General features: G+C 35.9%; 4 protein-coding genes across 6 annotated transcripts; 2 read left to right on the forward strand and 2 right to left on the reverse strand.

Moving 5' to 3' along the window:
- Positions 1-7: 7 nt before the first annotated feature.
- On the reverse strand, positions 8-3,510 carry LOC127243444 (protection of telomeres protein 1b-like). 2 transcript variants are annotated; one of them, XR_007836999.1, is made up of 11 exons: positions 3,329-3,510; positions 3,095-3,231; positions 2,802-2,994; positions 2,627-2,691; positions 2,382-2,467; positions 1,745-2,026; positions 1,536-1,612; positions 1,384-1,442; positions 693-844; positions 540-603; positions 381-450 (listed from the first exon to the last, which is right to left on the reverse strand). XR_007836999.1 is itself a non-coding variant. In XM_051263461.1 (10 exons), exons 1-10 carry the CDS (start codon positions 3,447-3,449, stop codon positions 211-213), a joined length of 1,413 nt encoding a protein of 470 aa, XP_051119418.1. In that variant the 5' UTR covers positions 3,450-3,507; the 3' UTR covers positions 8-210. The 2 variants fall into 2 exon arrangements, 1 of the variants encoding a protein (XP_051119418.1); XM_051263461.1 differs by lacking the exon at positions 693-844 and having other exon boundaries at positions 8-450; positions 540-692; positions 3,329-3,507.
- Positions 3,511-6,689: 3,179 nt separating this feature from the next.
- On the forward strand, positions 6,690-12,235 carry LOC127243443 (outer envelope protein 64, chloroplastic). 2 transcript variants are annotated; one of them, XR_007836998.1, is made up of 14 exons: positions 6,690-7,153; positions 7,539-7,691; positions 7,791-7,915; positions 8,030-8,155; positions 8,304-8,486; positions 8,577-8,721; positions 9,271-9,439; positions 9,789-9,923; positions 10,011-10,211; positions 10,767-10,894; positions 10,967-11,018; positions 11,413-11,482; positions 11,741-11,883; positions 11,962-12,235. XR_007836998.1 is itself a non-coding variant. In XM_051263460.1 (13 exons), the coding sequence occupies exons 1-13, from the start codon at positions 6,951-6,953 to the stop codon at positions 11,821-11,823; spliced, it is 1,773 nt and encodes a 590-aa protein (XP_051119417.1). In that variant the 5' UTR covers positions 6,690-6,950; the 3' UTR covers positions 11,824-12,235. The 2 variants fall into 2 exon arrangements, 1 of the variants encoding a protein (XP_051119417.1); XM_051263460.1 differs by having other exon boundaries at positions 11,741-12,235.
- LOC127243445 (uncharacterized) lies at positions 12,190-14,921 on the reverse strand. Its single transcript, XM_051263462.1, has 7 exons — positions 14,327-14,921; positions 14,075-14,151; positions 13,891-13,953; positions 13,684-13,785; positions 13,495-13,560; positions 12,984-13,062; positions 12,190-12,846 (listed from the first exon to the last, which is right to left on the reverse strand). Exons 1-7 carry the CDS (start codon positions 14,718-14,720, stop codon positions 12,344-12,346), a joined length of 1,284 nt encoding a protein of 427 aa, XP_051119419.1. The 5' UTR covers positions 14,721-14,921; the 3' UTR covers positions 12,190-12,343.
- A 695-nt stretch (positions 14,922-15,616) lies between these two features.
- LOC127243493 (protein C2-DOMAIN ABA-RELATED 4-like) lies at positions 15,617-16,390 on the forward strand. Its single transcript, XM_051263546.1, has 3 exons — positions 15,617-15,752; positions 15,846-15,941; positions 16,097-16,390. The coding sequence occupies exons 1-3, from the start codon at positions 15,624-15,626 to the stop codon at positions 16,388-16,390; spliced, it is 519 nt and encodes a 172-aa protein (XP_051119503.1). The 5' UTR covers positions 15,617-15,623.
- Positions 16,391-17,626: the final 1,236 nt, after the last annotated feature.

The raw sequence follows: 17,626 nt of genomic DNA on the forward strand, positions 1-17,626 counted from the left end.
ATATTTGTGTTGCCTTACTGACATTTTAAGATGAGGGGCAATAGAGTTTCACACTAGAGTATCTAACTAAAGATTAAACTTGCATCTAACAAATCTGATCAGTTCAAAATAATTTACACCTGCCAAAACTAGTTTACATGATCTGCAAAATATGCCCCAGCGATTTGTAGGAGAAATATGCACATCCTTTTACAAAAGTTACATAGCCCATTAGAGGGGTAATTGGGGCATACTAAATCCGCTAACCATTTTAGTGCCAAAGATCCGGAAATTCCTGCTCCCCCAGACATTGTTAGAGTCGATGTAGTAAGATTTCAAGCAACATTGTATCCATGGGGGATTTCTAGGACCATTAGTCTCAGTATCTGCACTGTCATCAGCAACTCCAAGTAGCATGTTCCGCATCTTGGTTAGCGCCTCAACGGAGGTGAAATTTCCAAAAAGTTTTGCCTAAGCATGAAAATAACATATGAGAATTGTTGAGAACTTGGTATTAGTGTTTGAGAGACAAAGATTTAAGGAATGACATAGGTCAATACCCCATCCTCTGCATAAATATAAGCATGGATTCTTGCAGTGGGGTCTTCTAGAGTCAACCTGACTCTGTAGATGCCATTTGCAGCTCGAAAATCATCAGCCCTCCATGGGAAAATTGCAACAACACGTACAACACACTTGAATTTATATGTTACCTGCGATGTGAAAAAGATCCTTAAATTCGGACACAAGGTAATTTCACCAGCAGCTCATGGCTCAAATCGGATTTGTGTTGAATGCAACCATTTATCCTACAATGACTCGTTGAGATACAAGATTCCATTTTCTGATCATCACATCTGTATGACTGAAATTACAACAATATTCAAGGAACATATTGACAATCAGAAATTAACACAGAGGATTCAGTCATATATATGTTTCTATTTAGATTTAAAAAAAAAAAAAAGATTGGACAACCATGAGTATGATTACAGCCAGAAAGGCTTTGGGGTAAACTCTCTCTAAAATGTAGATCCATTTAAATGTAAAATATGACTGATCTGCAACAAAGATTAGAAGTATCTTGAGGAAGATACTCATCAGTGAGGAAGAAATCCTCATTTAAAGAGATACTATAAGTGCGTGGAAATTACGGGTGCTTGTATTAAATATGGCATGCCAAGAATGTTATTTAAATTGTAGATAAACTATAGATTCAAGAGACCAACCACAATTCCAGAGTCAAAGTAAGAGGTGTACTTTGGTGTTCAAATTCTCAACAATTTAATGGCTTAATGTACATAATTACATCCTATAAAGAATAATTCATAGATGTCGGAAAAGAGAAAAGTGTCTCTAAAACAAACAAGCAGAAAGAGAGAGAGAGAGAGAGAGAGAGGAGACCTCAGGATGAGTGAGGACATTCATCAGAGTCACGAAAGGCACATTAGGATGATCAGTCTCTGATATTGAAAAGAAAATAGTCATAAGCATTGGTTATCATCATTAGTCGAGAACTCAAAAAATGCAAGTTCACCCCCTCTATCCTATGGTACCTGTTATGCGAGATAATCCAGTGGCACTAGAGATGGGCATTCTTCCCCACTTGGATTTAAGGCGCATGTCGTATGACCTGAATCAAATAGATCATCGTTATTATCTTCTACGAGTCCAGATCAAACAAGTAAACCATATTACTTGGGAAATCCAAGCACATAAAGCTATCATGTCATGATTGGATAACAGAACTTTAAGCAGTAATCACCTCTGGCATTGAATTACACACTCAGTATCATCAGGTAAATAGACAAACTTCGAAAAGGGCATTAGCACAGCACACCACAATGCAGCACGGATTTCACATTTTACATGGAGCAATTTCACCCATCTATTTGAGCTTAAGAACCCGACCCCAAGTTTATCACTGCGTTCGTCCAAAAACATTCTCAGGATAGTTCCGACACATGGAAATGTACACAGAATATCTCTAGGTAACAGAGAGGGCTCCAGCTGTAAAGGAAGTGGATTGTCTCTCTCGTCTTCCAGTCTGAGATGGCAACAATAATACACAAGAGTTCAGATCTTTCAATACTCGTCAAAGCCATTTCTATTTCCAGCACGGAGATAAACATAAACAATAACAGAATCGGTTACTTTCAACTACTTCAGCCATCATCCCGCAACAGGTCACAGATCAATTGACTAGCATCAACCTTATTATCTTCACTTTAAAAGAATTAAAATTATTATTTAGAAAGATTAAGAGACGAACATAAAAGAAAGTCATGCACCTTCCCCAATATGACCAATGAAAACAAGCTAATTGGAACAATAAAACTTAAGGCCTATTGGAACTATGCAGGGACGAAGTGGAAAACGAAGCATATACCAGAAGCACTAACTTGGACTCAACAGAAGCAGGTGGTGTGTCGGATCCATCCCAAAGAAAGAACATCGCCGCATCCTCAATTTTGGAGACATGCAAAATCTAGCAGTGGTAGCGAAAGGAGTGGGAAAGGAAAATGCAATTACCACTTTTTCATTGAGAAATAAAAATATATTAGTTAGGTTCATTATGAAGTGGCAGACAATATCCAACCAAAAAGTAAATATGAGTTCATCCATTCATGGAAATATTCGAAGCTACCTTGCAAAGCAGGTCGACACTCTCACCTTCCTTCATATCTTTGAATGCAAAACACCCATTCGCAACTATCTTGGCAACAAAAACACACATCAAGGATAGTTGCACAATCTTAAATCTTATATAGATAGGCAAATCAAAATCCAAAATCCACCACAATAAGGAGAAGAGCACCTACTATCAACATTGTGCTGAGCCCACCATTTTCTCAACTCCCTTATGATCTTCTTGTGTTGATTTGTTGCTCTATATGTATAAGAAAATTGATAAGGTCTAGGCTCCACATTACTATTGTCCCTCCCTTCAAATATGGCAAAAGAAGAATATTTCTTGTTGTACTGAGCATATGAGCCTTGATCCCAAGTTTTAATCTGTATTAACAAAAATCAGCAATTAACACATTAATCACAAGCTTCAGCCTATAAGGTAAAAGACAATCAATTAATAAAGAGAAAAGCCAAGTTCATTTACCAAAACGTTATAAACCGTAATTACATCACCAATATTTTCGACATGTGGAAGCTTGTCCATAGATTCAGCAAAAAAGTGTAAGAAATACCCATTGCTCGGCTCTGACGCATCAACGATCTTGACTGAGCGGAAAGCATCTTCAAAATAACACAAGAAGATAAAGCAACGGAATCGATTTCAAACTTGATGTTTGTGAGCGCAGCAAAACCTAAAGCAGAAATGGGAAAACTTTACCTGATCCTCTGGTGTTCTTCGGTATACCAATCTCAGCGACCACTCCAGCTAGATTGATTCGCTGATTAAGGGACGCCATTGCGTCGACTATTCGCATAAACTTATAGTCATCACTTTCCATTTTGCAAACTGCAGAGACGAGACGATCGACCGTCTGCTAGGAAGGAGACAGAGGAAGAAGGAGGACTTTCTTGTAAATATGGGTTTCTTTTAGGGTGTGTTTGGTCGGAGGTTTGGATTTTGAATTGGGATTTGAATAGTAAAAAATTTGAATTTAAATAGTTGTATGATGTGATATAAATAGGTGTTGATGTGATGTTTTGAATGTAAAATTGATTTTTAGTATAATATAAAAAATAAAAAATAAGTGTTTGATTTGATATTTTTGGGGGAAAAATTTTGGATAAATAGTGGAATTTTGTCCAAGTCCGTCAAATGAACACACCCTTAATGTTAACAATACTCTTCATCCGTCCCGCTGGTTTAAAAAATGAAGAGTAAAAATCATTTTTGTCCGTTCAATATTAAAATTATCAAATTTTGGTTTCATTAAAAAAAAAAAATTATCAATTTTAGCTCCATTCAAATGAAAATTTATTAATTTTAGTCCCAAAATATATAACTGAGACTGAATATAATTGGGACTGAACACGGCCCGTGTTGGATGACTCAGAAGGTGACGCACTTTTGAATACGGCCGTGTTCCTACCCATGTTCTTAGAACATGACTGTGTTGAGAATATGGGCAGGACACAGGCAGGAACACGGTCGTGTTCAAAAGTGCAGAGTAATCAACACGGCCGTGTTGAGACCAACACAGTCGTATTGGGTGCCTGGAACGCCCAGACACCTTTTGAGTCATCCAACACAACACAGCCGTGTTTAAACAAAACACGGCCGTGTTCAGTCAACCAGACTAGTGTTGAGACCAACACAGTTGTGTTGGTTGCCTGGAACGTCCAGTCACCTTCTGAGTCATCCAACACAACCGTGTTTAAACAAAACACGGCCGTGTTCAGTCAACCAGACTAGTGTTGAGACCAACACAGTCGTGTTGGCTGCCTGGAACGCCCAGTCACCTTCTGAGTCATCTAACACGGCCGTGTTTAAACAAAACACGGCCGTGTTCAGTAACCAGACTAAAATTGATAAATTTTTATTTGAGTGGAACTAAAATTGATAATTTTGTTTGAATGAGACCAAAATTGATAATTTTGATATTGAATGAGACCAAAAATGATTGTTACTCAAAAATTAATATACTACACGAAATTCATTATTAATTTTTTATATTTCATATAATTTTTTAAAAAATATTTTACAAATTTTTTTCTTTATTTTTTATTATCACATCATTTTGTCTATTTATTAATTTTTAATAAAAATATTATTTTACTTTTAATCTATTTCATATTTATATTATGGATGGATGTGCTCCGAAATTATGAGTCATATAAAATTAATTGAAAATATTTTCAATATTTACAAATAAATGAAATTGATTCAAAATTTAAAAATCATTAAAATTTCAATTAAATAAAAAATATATATAAATATTATATTTTTTTTATAAGAGGTTTTTATATATTTTTTTATTTATATTATTTATTAATATAATAATTACTATTCAAATATAAAAATATCAATCATAATTTGTAAATATATAGAGTACACTTGTATATATATGAAAAAAAATTAAAAAGTACACTAATTCTCAAAAAATATATTATCTCCTTCCCAGAACTATAGTTTGGGTTGTGACACGATGAATAAAAAATACGGATAAAAGATTTTCTTACCATTGTGAATGTATTAGTGTAAAAAGTAGTGACGATTATGTAATAATAATGAAAAATTAAGAATAGTTATACAGTTATATGATTATTTATGAAAATTAGACTATTATTTTGAGATGGACAAAAATAGTAAACAAGACTATTGTGTTCGGACGGAAGAATTAATATTTATTACTATTATTATTATTATTATTATTATTATTATTTTTATATTTATATTTTTTTGTTATATTATTATTTGATCGATTTGTTGTATTATTATTCGAGATAATTAATTTTTTTTGTAACGAACTATTCCTACGGTCCCATGTAATATAGGTGCATTACTATAGATTAGTAAAGTATAGTATCATTAATAAATAATTAAAAAATGTATTAGTAAAAATAATTATTATATAGTAAAAATAATTAAATACTTTAATTAAAATAAAAAAATTTCAAATTTCAAATTTCAAATGTGATTAAAGTGTATAATTATATTTTTAAAAAATAACAAATTATGTGGACAGACAAAAATAGAAAATAAGAATAAATTGGTGGGACGGAGAGAATATTTAATTATTATAATTATTATTATTAATATAATTCCTTTCACCAAAATTATATTTCTCAATAAAATTATATTAAATTTACAATTTTTATTCATGGGAATAAAAAATAAAAGAATTAAAAAAATAAATATAAACTAAAAGTGGAAACTAAATAGGTGGTTTTTGAATTGCAACATATAGAAGTGAAATTGAAATGAGAAAATATTAATTAATGATATAGTAAGTTTAATTTCAATTTGACCGTTTTCAAAAATTAAAACTAATAATTTTTATTCTAATTATTTGAGCAAGTTTATTTTGTTATTTTAAATATAAAGAGTATATAAAATTATTAATATTATTTCAAATATATAAAATTATAAAATATTTGTAAGTTTTATATTAAACATATAATTTTTTCTTATTTTATTGATATTATTATGTTAAAATAATAAATAGTTATTAATAATAAAAAAATAATATATATATTTTAAAGAAAATAAAATTAAAAATCCATTAAAATCTCAACTTATAAAATTTTATATAGTATAATTTGTTAAACAATTCAACAAAATCTATTGATTTAAAAAATAAAATTAAAGGTTATTTGTTTGAGGGGATTTTGAAAAAAAAAATTGGTTCATCCAAAATTTTCTTTAAAAAATATCAAAATCAAACACATATTTTTAATTTTTTATATCATTCTTAAAATCAATTTTTCATTTAAAATATTAAATCAATACTTATTTATATCATGTTATTCAAATTATTTTTAATTCAAAATTTTTACTATTCAAATCTCAATCAAAATCCAAACCTCCCAAATAAACAGGAAAGATTTTTTAAAAATTTGAATTAATACATAAAAATTTAAATTGAACACATCAAATTTCCAAAAATGTAAAATTTAAAACCGAATACATCCCAATTTAAAAAATTCAATAAAATCTATATTTTACACCCCGATAGTTTTAATAGAAAAAAATATAAAAAATCAAAATAAATAGTACCTCTCCGTCCTAATCGAACAAACCCGTTGATATTTTACAGAATCGTATTTTGAGGGGAGGGCAGCGCAGGGATAAACCCCAGACTAGATTTCACCCGCAAATCCCTAAAATCTCATAAGCAAAAGTTTACTTGCGAGTTTACTTCGTGAATCCGCCAATTTATTCGCTCATTGTTTTGCATGTATCCATCAATCCCTGACGTTTCGGAGAGGAGATAGCTTCATATATATTTGGTGGTTTCAAGAAATCAGTCAGCTGAGCGGTTGATTTTTCAAGACCCTGCAAAATGTCATCTACGCCGGCGAATTTGTGGGTTTTGCTGGGGCTTGGGATTGCAGGTATATTGATTATGACCAAGAGGTTGAAGAAAACCGTGAAGGCCGACTTTGGGGCCTTTATTGAGCGTTTGCAACTATTGCCGCCGCCGCAGCCTGCTCCTCCCAAAGCTCCTCACCCTCTTAGCGGTCTATCTTTTGCGGTCTCTGATGTGTAAGCATCTTATTATTTTGGCTCGCGAAGCTATCGCTGTGCTCCTTTAGTTTTAGTATTAGTAGTTGTTAATGGAGGTTTGCTTGAAAGGGAGATTTTCTGGTCGAGACTCGATTAAAGTTGTTTGTTTTTGTTTTAATGTTCTATTTGGTGACGTTGGGTTACCTCATGACCTGATGCTGATGCTTAGCAAATTCAGTTTTAAGCCCTCTGCAAGGGCAAACATGTGGTAATGTTGTCGGGAATTTGAAGTTGTCTGGGAATACATTAATATATATATATATTATGTATGTATGTATGTGCGCCCATTCAATAATTGCTTGGATTGGATTCATTGGGCTTCGACAGCTTCTAAGAAGTCATAATTTTCTATCTTGATTGTCAGATACGATATAGAAGGATTTGTAACTGGGTTTGGCAATCCAGACTGGTCTAGGACTCAGGACCCTGCTACTCAGACATGTCCTGTGGTTGCAGCTCTTGTCGATGGCGGTGCTACTTGTGTTGGGAAAACTGTCGTGGATGACATGGCGCTAAGGTCAAGCCCAACCACTATACTATTAAATGTATGTTTCCTTGCGACTCGACACATTTCTAACAGTCCTTATCCCCTGTGAATTTGTCTTTCTTAATCCAGTGTTAGTGGACAAAACAAGCATTATGGTACACCAACTAATCCCACCTTACCTGCACGAGTACCAGGAGGCGCCTCCAGTGGTGCTGCTGTGGCTGTTGCTGCTAAGCTTGTGGATTTTGCTTTGGGTGAGGTTCTATGATTTTTCTTGATGAGTCTCTTGGCTTTTCACTGTACTATTTTCAATTGTGTGTGATATATTGAAGGAAATTTTTGTATTTTACCTTGAATTCATATGGCAGGCATAGATACTGATGGCGGCGTGAGAGTGCCTGCTGATTATTGTGGTGTTATTGGCTTTAGACCATCGCATGGAACTGTTTCCATGACTGGTTTAATTCCTGTTTCTGGAAGTCTTGACACGATAGGTATGTGTACTATATGTAAACATAAAACTAAATGAGATATGGCATACGATTTGTTTTAGCATTGAAAGTTTCTATTGTAGAAGTAATCATGACAAACATTACCCCCATCTATCTCAAACATTGTTCTACTTTCCTTTGTGCATTTCAGGATGGTTTGCTAAAGAACCTGCTGTACTTCGACGTGTTGGTCATGTGCTACTGCAAGTTCCATATGCTGCTCAACGAAATCCAAGGAATATATTTATAGCCGATGACTTTTTCCAGTCACAAAAAATTCCTGCAGAGCGTATAACTCAAGCGGTTATAAATTCCGTTGAGAAACTATATGGAAGTATGCAATTGTTTGTGTTAATGTCAATTCCTTAAATGTAACATAAACTGCAAATAACTTGGATCTATTGCCGGGATTGTCACCATGCAGGGCAAGTTTTAAGGCAAGATAATCTTGGTGGTTATATTAACTTGAAGGTTCCAAGTTTAAAAGCATTCAAGGATAAGCAACTTAATGGTGAGGTGAAATCTTCTCCATTAGGATTTCTAGCAAATGTCATGCAGAAGATTAAGAGGTGGGTTTATTTGTATCACCGAGGAATGGCTGATATTTTTTCAATGTGATTAATAAAATATTTCATCGAGTTATTATTCTCTTCTATGTAAATTTGCATGTGAACCTCCCTTTCCCTGCTTTATTCCGTTTTCTTTATTAGCTCTGAGAATGCTGTAGACAGATAACTTAGCCTGACATATAGATCAGAGATTCATATTTGTCCTTGCAACCTAGAGCCCAGTTTTGGAGCTCTGATTTTTATGCTCTTCATGAGCTTATTCAATCTGTAATCTATTCATCTTTCCTTCATGCAAGTAGCTTCTCTTAATACATGTTTATTTTATTGCTGAAATTTAGGCCTTCCGTATATTGCCCTTATATGATATATCTGGTATCTGCTCTGCATCATTTTCCTTGATTGTTGAAGTGTTTGCGTAGTTGAATTTGTGATGGAAGCCAACTCAGTGGTATCACTTTATATTATGTATGCTGGATAACAATCAAACCATCCATTCACTGCAATCTTGCCTGCATCATTACAGAGAACTTGTTCCTTCTTCTCTTGCAGGCATGAGTTCAGACAAAATCATAATAAATGGATCAACGCCATAAAGCCTACTCTTGATCCAATCATCTCAGCACAAATAGCTGGAGATGCAGATTTGACTGATGCAGATATTGAGAAGCTTCACACAATCAGGAGTGAATTGAGGTTGGCAATAAATGCCATTTTAAAGGTATTGTATGTCATTTCTAGTTGAACGTGATATATTTTTGACAGCTTATGTCTTACTGGCTTGCCTATCCTGCTCCTGGTCTTCTATTCCTCTGATAATTTGGTTCATGATTTCCTGTTGTTCTCTGTTATGATTATTCCCACGTTGTATTGCCTAGTACTTGTAGTCCTGTGAAAAGTGGGACTGGGAATAGGATCAAGTAGTTGCGCAACTGTTCTTATAGAAGCCTATCTGAAGTCTATATTTTTCTAAATATTTAGCCTAATGTAGAACTTTTTTAATCTCTGGTCGCTATGACTTATTTTACTATTATTTCTTAACAGTGGAATTTTATCTTACTTTTTAACAGGATGACGGAATATTAGTTATTCCTACTTGTTCTGATCCTCCACCAAAACTTGGTGCCAAAGAGATTTTTTCAGAGGACTACCTACTTCGAACATCCTCCCTATCAAGTTTAGCTAGTATTTCAGGATGCTGTCAGGTTAAAGTTTCCCTCTTTCCCCTTGAACATACTGGTTGGTGTGCATATTTTCTGCTTTTGAACTAACCTTTTGATCTTTCATTGTAGGTGGTTGTGCCACTTGGAGTTCATGAAAAGTGCCCCATTTCTCTATCGCTTCTGGCTAGGCATGGGGGTGATAGATTTTTACTGGACACTTTGCAGGCCATGCATGCATCTTTACAAGAGCAGTTTGTTGCCGCTGCAAAACCTACGTCATCCCCAAAAGCCATATCACAGGAATCGTCTGCAGAGATGGCAAAAGAAAAGGTAAGCACTACCATGTCAATTGTAGTGATATTAATTGCAAACATGTTATACCATGTGCGTTTGTGTGCCTTACCTTATAACTTCGTCACATAACATTGAGTCCATTTCTAAGCAGTTCTCTGTTATTAATTGATAGAGAACTTTTTTTCTGATTTACTCTGTTGACTTTTCCAAGAGATTGCAATCTAAATTGTACAACTGTTTTGTTCTTCATGAGAAAGACTTCATTAATTTAGCATAAGGTATAATTATTCCTGGAAAAAGTTGTAGCAAGATGACCCCTCCCAGTGGCCAACCTTGCATGTGTGTGTTTCACAGTCACACCATTATATATTGATTTCCTGTAACTTATGCATGTAGTTAAGTCCTCATTGATGTAGCTCTTGTTTGTCAAGATAGTTGAAATTTTCTTTGAACTTCCCATTGTATATAACTTGTAAGTATATACAAAAAGTTAAAAGTAGATGCAACTACATTGAGTGGGGTTTGTTTTCTTGTGAAGTGTTTTATTTTAAAAAAAAAAATTATTATTATTATCTCTGGTAAATGATGCAGGGCAATCAAGCCTTCAAAGAGAAACAGTTTCCAAGAGCCGTTGGATTTTATACAGAGGCAATCAAACTTAACAGTAATAACGCAACATACTACAGCAACAGGGCTGCAGCATATCTAGAGATGGGAAGGTATTGATTCTTGTATTATTCTTGATTTATTTCATCAGCATGGAGATTTGATTGGTTGATTCTTGCTTCCAGCTACCTCCAAGCTGAAACTGATTCTACTCAAGCAATTGATCTTGATAAAAAAGTACCCTCTCTCTCTCTCTCTCTCTCTCTCTCTCTCTCTCTCTCTCTCGATATATATATATATCTATCCCATGTGCATTATTCTACATCAAGTTCTTCCACTTTTAATATGAAGAGATTCTTTATTGTTGTTTGTTTCATGATGACTGCATGGTTGTGGTTCTCATTACCTTTAGAAGTGTTCTGGTAATTGTGGTTTTTTATTTTTTTTTCTGAAACTCTGGGAACAATTTGGGGCTACTATGTCATATAGAATGATAGTTTATTAATCTGATAGTGGAGTTATTTTTAAGTAGTGTTCCTTCTGAAACTTGATCTATTCTGCTGCCCCCTTTGTGTTGTATGTGTGTGTATATTGTGAGATCCTCTTGAATACTTTTGGCTATTGTTTGCAGAATGTGAAGGCCTATTTGAGGAGAGGAACTGCACGGGAAATGTTGGGCTACTATAAAGAAGCAATGGAAGGTGCGTTCATTTTCCTGGATACTCTATATATCCTGAGTCATGCATATTATATGAGGGGGGAAAAAACTCAATTTTGAAGATAATACAGAGTACTTCTGTCCGATTCATGGATAACTATAATGTTCACAAGATTGCTTTTTAAGCTTTGTTTTATGTTGGAAGAAATTTCTTGATTCAAGTCCACTTTTGGGTCTTAACAAAGTCAAAATTGTGTTTTTATGCAGAAATCTTACTTGATTCTTCATTATTTAATTGCAGATTTCCGGCATGCGCTTGTACTTGAGCCAAACAACAAAAGAGCAGCTCAGTCGACGGACAGGCTGAAGAGATGGTTTCAGTAGAGTTTATACTAGGTGAAACATCCAGGGATCCCTGTGGTTGCCACATAGTATATGGAACCGGTACAAAGTTTTCCGAGTAGTGCTCTGACTTTTTGGCCCTAATGCCTTTGACAGCAGTATCCATTTCTTGCCATGCAGGCATGGCAACTTGAAGAGAAATATGCATGCAGGCATGGTATATGAGCCATTTGTGTGGTTCACACTATTTTATTTGTTAAATGCAATTTCGTTCACCTACGTATCATACTCATCACTTTAGGTTGTAATTTTAAACCAGCTGGAGGATTCATTTGGTTGTTCCACAAGTTTATTGTGGGCAGTTTTGTTGGGAGCAATAATTGGTACTTTAAACACTGGCCTTTCTGTGACCATCAAATATTTATAAGAGTTGGATTTGCAGCTGATTTCTGTATAGATTCACATATTGTCTGTGTAAAGCATCTTTTTGATATAATGTGCTTTACAAGTTTGAACATCCTCAAAGTTCTATAATTCTTGTTCATCCTTCCAAACACCACCATTAAAACAAGCTGGAGCTTTCATCTTCGTCAAAAAGTTGATCCAGTTGTTCATCTGTCCACTGTGGCAGAGAGGATTTCAATATCACAGGCTGCCTCTGAGCTTCATTTACTTGAATTTCTTCACAACTGTGTCTTGGGACAGAGTTACTTGTATTATTGGTGTTGTCCATTACAGGGCATTCCAAACCACCTCCCTTCGCTTCTTTGAGACTGAGATTTGCCGACTCTGGGTGGTTGGCAGCATTCCTGGTTCCAATCATGTCTTCGGGTATCACATTACTGGTTTCTTTCCTTAGATTGATACTCCCTCTCCTGCCTGCAGTTGTATCATTGGTGACTGCATGGGGTTGAATGCTTCTATTGAGAAGATTCTGCTTGTTGACAACACTACGATTGTGCACATTCTCAGCCTCCCCTGTGCTGTGTCTCTGTTCAATGTCTCCCATTCCTGCACTTTCTTTGTGTCCAATCTTGGAGGATCTTTGGCCTTTTACACAATATTCTACAAATCATCAGATGTGGGAAGAATCACGTAAGATGGGACTCAAAAAAACTAGTCATTTGTGCATGGATGTCAACCCATAAAAGAAAGGTGCCATTGTGGCATAGTTAGCTGAAAAGATAAACAGTTCTCCATACCAATTCCAGGGTCAGCATATCGAAGGGGAAATGCGGTGTTATTTAGTTTCGAAGTTGAGCCATTGTTGTGGCAGAATACCTGCAGATACCAGTCATGAAAGCAGTGGAGACACAGGTTGCAAAACTATGAAAGATCGGGTAAGATCATGTGTGCAAAACCAAGCAGTGAAGAACTTGGTCGATCATACAATTGTATCATTAAAAAAAGTTAGACTAGCTACATGTATCATTACAAACCATGAAGCGAAAATCACAAGGCAAGCAGAAACATAGAGCATTTGACTAAATTTTCAACCAAGGCATAACCACTGAACCAAAATATAATGAATATTGAAGTGCAACAAAGTCTAGACTCTAAAAACCAAAGTCTGGCACCTACATCTATCACAATTAAGCATTTATTCTGATTTCATGCAATCTTCTTGGTTATACTTGAAACAATGAAATCTTCTTGGTTGTACTTGCACAACCTATTAACAGCTGGGGTTAAGAAAACAGAAATCAGTTGTACCTTTACCAAATTTCTCTGTGTCACATTGAGATAGTGTGCTGACCTCACAGGTGAAAAAAGAGTAACCTACAAAAAAAACCTTTGGTAGCTGCTCAAAGCAAAATTGCAATGCAAAGAGATGTACAATCTCCCCAGGAACATAAAATGGAAGATCATTGTGGAAAAAAAAAAAAGTATTTTAGCTTATACCTCCTGCAGTATTAAAACTGCACCGGTGCTTAAGTTTTTTCCGAACTCACTCCCAGAGAGCACTTTATGATGAATACTAGCACCAATTGTACCTGTGGGATCCTACAGTTTGTTCATGTAAATATCAGATAGTTAGATACTCAAGTCAGTATAAGTATATCTATATATATGTATACATGCTATGTTGTCCAGTGTCCACTTCTATACCTTTAGTGATACAATCAGACCCCCGAGACCATTAGGTGTGCATGACTTAATCACAGCCACAACCTATCAGAATCCAAAGAACAGATCAAAGAAACCCTAGAAACTATACTGCATTTGTAAATTCAAGCATCTACCATGTTACAGAAAACATAATGAGAAAAAGGAGTTCACGTATGTTTATCACCTGAGCAATGCGGCCAACATTAAGGCATTCCTTCATAGAGCTGATCGGCGTACATGGAACAACACCATTTTCAGCGCCTACAAAAGGAAACAGGGATTAACATCCTCTATTACGGGTAAAACCACAAACACTTTAAACAGAGGAGACTACGGCCTCTATGAGCACCGAATTAAGTTGCATTTGAAAATGTCGAAGCACAGAGAATTCACATGAACAGCAAATTCAGTGAGCATAAAGCAACAACAACATTACCGAGGAATTGGAGGGCGGAAATCCAAGGATGGCGAGTAAAATCATCATCAAATTCCGCAGTGTCTTCTACCGCTCTCCGTATGTAGTCTTGAGTGGAAGTCACCCCATCGAAGTCCTGAGCACAATCATCTCGAGTGTTGGAAAAGGCTTTATTGGCACGGTCGAGATTCTTCCGAAGCATCGCGGCTTGAATTGCTCCTGCTGGGCCAGGAATAGCGCGGCGGCAAGATGTGGAAGGCTGTAATTGTTGTTGGCGGCGGTTTTCCTCGGGCAATGCGGATGGAGAAGGACCGGGGGCGGGGGCGGAGGCGGAGCGGAGCTGCTTACAAGGGCGGAGAAGAGACGGGAGATCAGAATCGTCAAGGTCAAGAGCTTCCCATGGGTCGGCTTCCATTATCGCGAGGTTAGCTTGGAGGGAAAAGGAAACAAACACAGGGGCGGGGCGGGGAAGGGATTTTCCCTGTTTCTCATATTTGCCCCAAATCTATCACAATTCTCAATCAACCGCCATTCCCAATTAAAGACTCGGTTGCAGTCACAGCCCCCAAAATTCACTTATATATTTTCGCTCCTACGATCTCTTTAGTTTAGAAATGAAATGATCAAAAATATGTACCAGCGAAGTAGGTAGTATTATTATTTTTTTACAATTTATTGACGAGTTGCTTTTGATAAATTTTTAATGGAAGTAGATTTCACAAGACAAATTATATTAAGAAGTATGCGTGACAGGTACTGTGGCAATACAAATACCACATAATAAATAATTAATGAGCATAAATTAAAACGTGGAAGGTAAGAAATTCATTTGTTTGTTTGCTGTATAGCAGTTGTTCCAGTGTTGAAAGAAAGAATAAAAATAAGAAGAGTAGTTGTACTAGTAATAGTAATAGTATTATTATAAGATTGGAGAGAATGGATTTTGGGGAATCAAAGAAAGGGAGGGAAGGGCGTAATTGTCGGGAGGGAGGGAGGGAGAGAGCACAAGGAAGGAAGGAACGAATGTCGCGTACATATTTATATAATCAACAGAGGATAGGATTAGGATGGTGTGTTGGTTGGTTGGCAACGACCATCTGGCCTGGCCTGACTACTATTTATATAAATTAGTATTATACATATATAATAATATAATGCCTGTGTGTGGTGTTCGCCTGCGGAGATCAAGTTGAAATAATAATAATAATTATTGTTATTTCTCTCTGTCCATCTCTATAGTAATCAATATATACATACGTATAAGTAAAGTGATCGAGATCAAGATCATATCGATCGATCGATTGATTTGATTGAAATCATGGAGCATGAAGAATCAATGCACGACATGTTTGGGCTGCTGAGGATTCGGATTAAGAGAGGCGTCGATTTGGCTGTTCGCGACGTCTGCACCAGCGATCCTTATGTGGTCGTCAAGATGGGCAAACAGGTACCTAAGATCATCTTCAATTATTTATTAATGATTGATTGATTGACTAGTTATAATATTATAATTGTTGTTGCTGTACGTACGTACCTGCAGAGGATGAAGACGAGGGTGATCAGGAAGGACGTGAATCCAGAATGGAACGAAGACCTCACGCTCTCTGTCTCTGATCCTAATCAGCATGTTACCCTCGTACGCACTGCACTGCACTAATACATAAGTAGAGTATTTAATTATTGATGCATCATATGTGAATAATAATAATAATAATAATAGATAGATAGATAGATTGATTAAATTAATTAATTAAATAAATATCAAGGAAGAAGCTAAGTTGCAAGTTGCAGACGGTGTACGACCACGACACGTTCAGCATGGACGACGAGATGGGGGATGCCGAGGTGGACATAAGGCCGTACATCGACGCGCTGAAGATGAAGCTCGAGGGGCTCCCCGACGGGACCGTCATCTCCAGAATACACCCGGACCGGCACAACTGCCTGGCCGAGGAGAGCCAGGTGGTCTGGAAGGATGGCCACGTCACCCAGGACATGTGCCTCAGGCTCAGGCACGTCGAGACCGGCGAGGTCCACATCCAGCTCCAGTGGATCGACCTCCCGGGCTCCAAACGTCTATGCTAAACCCGATCCTAATCCTAATCCTACCCACCTCTATTACTATTGCTATTTACTAATTCCTGCCCTACCTATGGAATATATATATATATATATATATAATTAATATATACATGGATCCTACTTACCTACCTACCTACCTACCTGCCTGAATGAATATCATTCCATACGTATATAATAGTATTATATATATGTGTTGCTACTGCTGCTGCTGTTGATGTTGGTTTTGATCATGCATTATTGTTATCATTAATATTATTATTATTATTGTGTTGCTTGCTTCTGCATATAAAGCTTCCTTCTTATTACTGTTCCATTAATTTTATTTTCATGTATGTTATCACTATATATATATATATATATGTTATACTAGCTAGTCAGTAGTAGTGATATATAGCCCGGGTTTGATTCTTGAATGGGCCCAATCCATCTCATCCAGTAGTAAACAAACACACACCAGATTTGAAACAAAACATGATCAGTATTGTATTTGCATGATTATATTATTAACTATTCGCCAAGGTTAAGGACAAAAAAAGTGGAGATTTCAAGATTATACACACTAGTTAATGTCTTTCTCGCACATAAAAATCATAAAAAGTGGTCCTAAATCCAAACCCAGTCTACGAAACATTTTTCTTGGAGTATAAAAATGCAATCTTTATAGAGAAGATCAGAATACACTTAAAGAGTTTTATTTAATAAAACTGGGGTGGGCTGCTCTGTGTGTGTGTGTGTGAGAGAGAGAGAGAGAGAGAGCAAAGGGACAACAGATGAGACCCCCCCGTTTCCCTCAAAGTAATCAAAAAATGGCATGCCCTTTTATGCTCATTGAAACCCTAAATCCCCTTTTCGATAATCCACCAATTCGTGCAATTCAAAACATCATGTTCCGGGGTTTACAGCCCCAAGAAGCTTTCTTTCTTTGTTTTTTTTAATATCAACTCTAACAATCTGAATATTATTATTATTATTAGTATTATCTAGAATTTTAGTTAGCATTATCATCAAGAATATTATTAGTATTATCTAGAACATATATACAACAAGATAGATAATCTTGCAGCAGCAACGTGCAGATGCGTGTGCTACATTGTATTAGGACATCTGAGGATTTTTCCCATGGTTATTGGTACTTGGGAAGTTTGTCCAATCGAGACAAGAGAAAGAGAGACAGAGTGCAGAGGAGATGGTTAGTTTATGATCACAAATATGCACTTAGAGAACCAGAGGAGAGGAGAG

Source organism: Andrographis paniculata, unplaced genomic scaffold (genome assembly GCF_009805555.1).
Source record: "Andrographis paniculata isolate CXL003 unplaced genomic scaffold, ASM980555v1 Contig95END, whole genome shotgun sequence".
NCBI lineage: Eukaryota > Viridiplantae > Streptophyta > Magnoliopsida > Lamiales > Acanthaceae > Andrographis > Andrographis paniculata.

Coding starts and splice junctions, on each gene's coding strand:
- LOC127243444 (XM_051263461.1), bottom strand. CDS start 3,449: ATGGAAAGTGATGACTATAAGTTTATGCGAATAGTCGACGCAATGGCG. Junction 3,232..3,328: donor GAAGAACACCAGAGGATCAG/GTAAAGTTTTCC, acceptor GTTATTTTGAAG/ATGCTTTCCGCTCAGTCAAG. Junction 1,443..1,535: donor TGGATTATCTCGCATAACAG/GTACCATAGGAT, acceptor TTTCAATATCAG/AGACTGATCATCCTAATGTG.
- LOC127243443 (XM_051263460.1), top strand. CDS start 6,951: ATGTCATCTACGCCGGCGAATTTGTGGGTTTTGCTGGGGCTTGGGATT. Junction 9,440..9,788: donor CAATAAATGCCATTTTAAAG/GTATTGTATGTC, acceptor ACTTTTTAACAG/GATGACGGAATATTAGTTAT. Junction 9,924..10,010: donor GTATTTCAGGATGCTGTCAG/GTTAAAGTTTCC, acceptor CTTTCATTGTAG/GTGGTTGTGCCACTTGGAGT.
- LOC127243445 (XM_051263462.1), bottom strand. CDS start 14,720: ATGGAAGCCGACCCATGGGAAGCTCTTGACCTTGACGATTCTGATCTC. Junction 13,561..13,683: donor CAGTTTTAATACTGCAGGAG/GTATAAGCTAAA, acceptor TTTTTTTTGTAG/GTTACTCTTTTTTCACCTGT. Junction 13,063..13,494: donor CACAGAGAAATTTGGTAAAG/GTACAACTGATT, acceptor TGGTATCTGCAG/GTATTCTGCCACAACAATGG.
- LOC127243493 (XM_051263546.1), top strand. CDS start 15,624: ATGGAGCATGAAGAATCAATGCACGACATGTTTGGGCTGCTGAGGATT. Junction 15,753..15,845: donor TCGTCAAGATGGGCAAACAG/GTACCTAAGATC, acceptor ACGTACCTGCAG/AGGATGAAGACGAGGGTGAT. Junction 15,942..16,096: donor CTAATCAGCATGTTACCCTC/GTACGCACTGCA, acceptor TGCAAGTTGCAG/ACGGTGTACGACCACGACAC.